Here is a 7,173-nt window from a genome sequence, read left to right on the forward strand (position 1 = left end):
AATTGTTCTGTTGCGTAAATTGGTAACAACTGTTTCGTTTTTGCCAAGCGTCACGTGCAGTTAATAACAAAAACAATATATATTTTCTGAATTTATATGTCAATCAGGTATTTCCGTCTAGAAGTACCTTGAACGGTAGGTATTTCCGTCTAGACCGCACGTATGGATGTATACGATGCTGACTGTATGTGGGCCGGCAATGAACAACAGTGAACTCTTTCATGGAAGTTAATACCTTATGCACGTGCCTCGACACAGTCTCGCCGGAATGTTGGAACCGTTCTTGGATTTCCCGATTTTGCTTCCCTTTCAACACATGCATAAACATCGCAACGCTTTCTTCAACAGCTAAGCCATGCGGACGTTAAGGGACTTGTAACCCAAAATCATTTACTAATGTCTCACACAATGCGGCAAAAACTTCCTTCGGCATGCAAACATTTTCCTCAAATCGACCCAAATGCCCCGCATATAGTTCGCATATCCATGCATTCCCGGTTAGTATAGAAGTGCGACACGGCGTTTTATTCATGTGTTTCTCGTACCATTCTGTCGCCCACTGGCATGCTTGTACAAATGTGCAATTCTGTTCTTGTTGCACCTGGACCGCCATTTGATTAAGCATTTCTGTTATGTCATCATGGTTGCTTCCATCCCAGGGATTCATCGCGTCTTCGTTCATGCGAAACCTACAAAAGTGGCAGCCTTTCATTCAGTTGGCACGTGAATCATTGACTTGAATTATATTGAAGTTTGCAATTTAAAAATTCCGTGAATGTTTTTAATCAAGGCAATGCCATCAAACTAGCCAGCAAAATGCACTAACAAATGAACATGAGACAAATAGGCATTGAAAAGCGTGCAAGTAAAACGTTATTCCCTGTCTTAAACGTAGGCACACAAAATATTAAAACACAAACATCCCATTCATTTCCCAAAAACGAAGCACAAACATGCTTCTGGTCCGTCAACCCATACAGTTACCTAAAACTTGTTGCTGCCCGTGGCTAGCAAGAAAAAAACAAAAACGACAGAATGAAAACATTCACACACCACCATCCTGTTTTAGTACATTGCCAACAATACCATAAGTCAAAATTTTAGAAAGGAAGACAAGGACATGCATCTTAAACACTCGTAACACCGCTACATCACATCCGGCGACCCCCAAACAGGTTTGCAAAAGGCGCCGACACGGTACACTGGAGCTGCTTCTGTGTAAGCCATCCAATGATGTGGTCGTCATCAGGCTGGCACATCATGATCTCCCGGTAATCGGCGTTATCCATAAGTGTGGAGGCGAAGTGGAATAACGGCGTACCAATCATGGATGGAATACTGCGCAGTTTATGCATGCACTCAGAAATAGTGTAGAGCGATTCGTTGCCTGTGAGGTGCCTAACCGTGACCTGCTGATTCTTCGAACGAACCGCATCTGTCATTCTGTTCATGCTTTCCGCAATAACGGACGCACCACTTGTTGCCTTCTTTGACTTTGAAACACTTGTTGATGGCGTCTTTCTCCTTTTTGGCTTTTCAATCGGAACATGCTCGAGTGAAGAATCAAAATCCACGTCCTGTACTCCTGCGGGTATCGGATCAGCAAATGGTTGCGCTCCCAAACTACGCACTGAATCAGATGAGGCCTCATCAGCTTCAGAGAGGATCTCTCCCGGGGTCCAATGGTGCTTCCCAGTAGCTGATGCCCCCATGAAAACCGTCTCTATCAAGTCACGGTGTTCCAAAGTTTTTTTCCTGAACTTCGCACACACCTTGTTGATCTGCAGAAATATAGACGTATAAAAGAGGCATACGTTATATTTCATATAAATAAATTGTGTTGCAGTTAAATAAAGAACTAAAAAGTGTACTAGTAAATGACAGATATGAAACTTGTTTGTACATGTACTTACTGATTCTATCTTGTCCCACCACTCATCAGGTGCCTGAAACAAACCGGTGTCATAGTCAAAGCCTATCCCGGACACTCCCTTACTTGAATCCATCAACTTTGTCCACGCTTGCCACTCTTTTTTCAAGCTCATGTACTTATTCTTCAACTGTTTCAGTCCATGTTTTTTTCCTATTTTTTTCTCAAATTTCCTTGACAACGACTTGTACCCTGCCTGGCTGAGGACTAAGAATGGGCGATTTCCTTTACTAATCTCCTTTGCGATCAACTGGAGGAAAACTCGGACTGAGTTACTGTCCCATGAGGCCTTGTGGCTTAACTGATTTTGTGTCTCTTCGAGACTGCTTGACTTGTCACTGACAATGCCTTTGCTTTTCGAATGGTTACGCGGCGAAGTACGTGTGGAAGCCATTGCTAATGTACGGTTACAAAAGATTACCATCACAAATTTGGTTGTTACATACACACGCATAAGCCATAACACATTATTAACAACAAACAGAGATATATGATGCTAAAGTTAAATTTGCATATACCCATTGAAAATTACTAACGTACGTAAACAGGTTCCATGGAAGTTTGTAGTGGAAAAAAATATGATAGTTAGTATTACGGCTCCCATATGCGACAACATAGTACCAACATACTACGAACGTACTAACTACATACTAACAACATACTGACAACATACCAACGTCTTTGTACATAGTAACAACATACTGACAACATACTAACATCTTGGTACATAGTAAGAACATGGTAACGATGCTTACATACGGCACAACAAAATGACAACCACAATGCAGAGCACATACACAATGGTCTTAAGGACACGCAAGGATTGTTGAATGTCTATGACATCAGCCCGCAATTGCATGGCAATTTCATCTCCGGGAGACGCATAGCCTTGGTTCTCTCGCCTTGGTTCTTCACACCAACCAATCCAACTGACACAGGGCTGATGAGTGGAAATTACGAAACTATTAGTTTCATGGGTTGGTAATGTTCATACAGTTATGATCGATAAAGATTGGGTCACTCACCACAGGGCGAGGACAGACAAAGTAGGGATGCCCTGGATTTTTGGTGGACCTGGAAATCTTAACAATACAGGGGCCATGTCCACAGGCACACATTCGTCGTGGCCATGTACTGGAAGTTGCAGTAGAGGTGAACGACGCCATGGTACGCTTTAAATTGCAAATAAATTTACATGAACCAACATGAACACATACAAAGACTAACGCAAGTTTATATTTTATTCCATGAACTCACTACGTTGTTTGTAAAAGTATTGTGCATCATGAATTTAGGTATATTGGTAATATATTTTGAAATTTATTTTTTATTAGATTTGTGAATATGTGGTTAATATATTTTCTAATAATTTATTAAATTAATATATGTTTACTGAAAATTTTACGGACATATGTTGAACATATTTTTGAAGAAATTTTGTTTAAGATAATTGTACAATGGTTTTTGTGCAATTAATATATTGTTCAGAAATGAGAATTGAGCAATTCGTATTCAGTAAAAAATATATTGAAATTAATAAATCTATTGTGTAATATATTTAAAATATATTTCGTATGATACTTTAAAAATATTTTTGAATATATTTTTACTATATTGTTTAATAATTAAATGTTGTCATATATGTTTAATGCAATTTGCACGCTCTTTACTTTTGAAATAAAAAATTGTCATATATATGTTAATATATTTTTAATATCTTTGTAATATATTTCTTAGTAAACCATATTTTGTAATTATATTTGTAATATAATTGTAATATATTTTCGATAAAATTTGTTGTTAATATATATGGATAATATATATCTACCTTCCTTCCCAAATTTAGTTTGAAATATTTTTTTATGTAATTAATATATTGTGCAGAAATGAGAATTGAGCAATTCGTATTGAGTAAAAAAAAAATTGAAATTAATAAATCTATTTTGTAATATATTTTAAATATATTTTATATGATTGTTACAAAATATTTTTGAATATTCATTTATTTTGTAATATATTTTATATATATTTTATATGATATTTTAAAAATATTTTTGAATATATTTGTACACTGTTTTTTTATAATTAAATTTTGTCATATATGTTTAAAATATAGTTTTTCATAATTAAATTGGGTCATATATGTGTACCTAAATTTTGACACTCTTTCCTTTTGCAATCTAAATTTGTAATATATATTTCAGATATATTTCAGATATATTTTAAATATATTGCTTAATAAACCCAGTTTTTGTAATATATTTGTACTATAAGTTTTATATATTTTGTAATTTGTTGTTAATATATATGGATAATATATATCTACCTTCCTTCCCAAATTTAGTTTGAAATAATTTTGTATGTAATTAATATATTGTGCAGAAATGAGAATTGAGCAATTCGTATTGAGTAAAAAAATAAATTGAAATTCACCAAATCTATTTTGTAATATATTTTAAATATATTTTATATGATCGTTACAAAATATTTTTGAATACTCATTTATTTTGTAATATATTTTATATGATATTTTAAAAATATTTTTGAATATATTTGTACACTGTTTTTTAATAATTAAATTTTGTCATATATGTTTAATAATATAGTTTTTCATAATTAAATTGTGTCATATATGTGTACCTAAATTTTGACACTCTTTCCTTTTGCAATCTAAATTTGTAATATATATTTCAGATATATTTCACATATATTTTAAATATGTTGCTTAATAAACCCAATTTTTATAATATATTTGAACTATAAGTTTTATACATTTTGTAATTTGTTGTTAATATATGTAATTCATATGTAACCATACAAATGGGAATTGAGCATTTCTATTAGCAACAATTCAGAGTATGAACAAAAAATAAATAAAACAAATCTGGCCCAACTTTGTGATAACCGAACAGAACAGAGTTATACAAGTCCTGGTAATTGAGCATTTTGAATAAGAACATTTATATTTTATAAGAACAGAGTTATGAACATATCTGATAAGAACAGATTTGCAATTCAGAACAGATATTAAGATGTGGTTTCCCGTCAGTGTTAACAACGGTTTGTGATCAACAGATCATGTGTTCATAACTAAGAACAGATATTTGAATAAGAACATACATATTTTATATACATATATACGTATATATATACATATATATATATATATATGTGTATGTATACAAATCAGCCCCAAATTTGTGATAACCGAACAGAGTTTGAACATAAGAACAGATCCGCAACCCAGATTTGTCACAGAGACAGATCGGTGCCCCAAATGTGTGTAATGTAAGCGTAATCAACCCAATCACGACTGGAAATGAACAGATCGATCATGAACCGATGCCGTTATAAACCCACACAACGCAGATCGGAAGAAGAAAAAGATCAATCAATAGGCCATAAAGCATTACCTGAATCAGATCGGTTTGAGTTTGAGAGGCTTGGTTCGTGTTCGCCGCCGCGGATGGGTACTCCGGTGGCGATTATGTCTGCGGGGGGCCCTGGTCAGCTGTCCTCCGATACGTCGATGGTTCCTCTCTTCGTCTTTGTCGACTTGAAAGGGTATGTGCTGCGCAAGACGCCTGGTTTGATGAATACAGATTGAGATGAATGAAGAGGGTCTTCGGGGCATTTGAGTCAATTTACAGGCGTAAGGGTTTGTTGGATACCCGTGAATGCCATTTTGTCGGGACGTGGCTGAAATAGCCAATCTTGTCGCGACGTGGCTATTTTAGCCCGGCTTCTCCTTCCCAAACACCACCTGAGGCTTTTTAGCCCCAGGCTAAAATAGTCAAAAAGTTAAAAAGCCAAAAAGTCAACCCACATCCCAAACGAACCCCTTCATGTGTTTATTTGGTACAGCTTATTGTAAGTTAAAGGTTAGTAATAAAAAAGACGCCGAAAGCATTATTTCCCTAACATTATGGTAATTAACTTTTTCAACTTATTTAAAAATAAAAGTTGCACCAACAGGCCAATACGCAACTCTAAAATTATAATTAAAAAAAAAACTACAAACAATTCATGTAAATTATACTGAAAATCGTCTCATAAAAATTGAAAAAGTCAATGTGGGTTAATAGTGTGAAAATAGTTCGTACTATGAATTCCAAAAACCAGCGGGTGGTTCCCGCTGTTACAACACTTAACTATTTTTGAAAGGGCAAACTCCACCTATTTTTAAAATTTTTTATTGAAATTTATCAATTAAAATAATGTTGTTCAAGTAAGGAAGTAGACAGATCTAGTTTTCCACACTGCGATGGTACTATGAGTCGCTGAAATTGGATTATTTAATAATTTTTTGAGTAGGTAATGGGTGATGAACTAGGACTTCTGATTTGATGATTATATAATATTATTTTGTGCTATAAGATTATAAATTCAACCTCTATAAAAAAGAATTTTGTTTGTGATATTTATTTCTTGTTTTAGTTTAGGAATTGTATTTAAAAGTCCTTTATTTCATCCTAAACGTAAACTTGGGGTAATTGTTAAACTTGATGATTATCAAATTTTTAACCATTTTTTTTTTTGGTTAAGCTAGCGGTCCATTTAATATAATCTTCTTTGTTCTCTCTTTATGGACTAACGTTTACACTTGGGGAAATTTGTCTAAACCATTGAAATGTCCAAATAGGATGATCCATGGACTAACATTTACAGTTTCACATTATATTATGTAACAACTACAGTGTTTGTGTAGTATTCAAATATCGATTATAAGTAAATAATTCATACTGACTGATGCCATATCGTATCTTCTCGATGCTGATGAATCAATAATGGGATCTCCTCTGGTAAATGAGTCATAGACCTGCACAAGTTTTCATATATGAAATCGATATCCGATAACAAGAAGTTTGACAATAGTACATACATATGCTGACAAAATTAGAATACGACCTGACAATATATCACAGGTATACAAACTGCAACAAGTTAGGGAAAACAAAAAGAAAGGGTTGCATGAAATGAAAAAGTAAAAATAATATCACGGAAGTGTGTTCTTCCACAGTAACCCCTAATATCAATTATCAGTACCATTTCATATCCTCTGCGTGTCTATAGATAGTAGTACCCCAACTACGATCATTTTCCAACCCATCTCAATAATTCTTTACAACCCATATATTTATTTTCATTTTGTTGTGTACAAGAAATGTCTTCGAGGGGTGCAGGCAGTTCACGCCAACGAAGGCTGCCTAAAGTGTGGCTACTACCTCCATTTAGTTATGACT

General features: G+C 34.4%; 1 protein-coding gene across 1 annotated transcript; it reads right to left on the reverse strand.

The window, feature by feature from the left end:
- Positions 1-1,151: 1,151 nt before the first annotated feature.
- On the reverse strand, positions 1,152-2,045 carry LOC145819180 (L10-interacting MYB domain-containing protein-like). Its single transcript, XM_082913136.1, has 2 exons — positions 1,914-2,045; positions 1,152-1,781 (listed from the first exon to the last, which is right to left on the reverse strand). The coding sequence occupies exons 1-2, from the start codon at positions 2,043-2,045 to the stop codon at positions 1,152-1,154; spliced, it is 762 nt and encodes a 253-aa protein (XP_082769262.1).
- Positions 2,046-7,173: the final 5,128 nt, after the last annotated feature.

The sequence above is a fragment of the Camellia sinensis genome, chromosome 2 (genome assembly GCF_055761805.1).
Source record: "Camellia sinensis isolate YWXY chromosome 2, ASM5576180v1, whole genome shotgun sequence".
NCBI classification, from domain to species: Eukaryota; Viridiplantae; Streptophyta; class Magnoliopsida; order Ericales; family Theaceae; genus Camellia; species Camellia sinensis.

Bases quoted from the DNA above. Each gene is read 5' to 3' on its own strand.
- LOC145819180 (XM_082913136.1), bottom strand. From the start codon at position 2,045: ATGAGCTTGAAAAAAGAGTGGCAAGCGTGGACAAAGTTGATGGATTCA. The intron at 1,782-1,913 runs GTAAGTACATGT...ATATTTCTGCAG, and splicing joins GGTGGGACAAGATAGAATCA to ATCAACAAGGTGTGTGCGAA.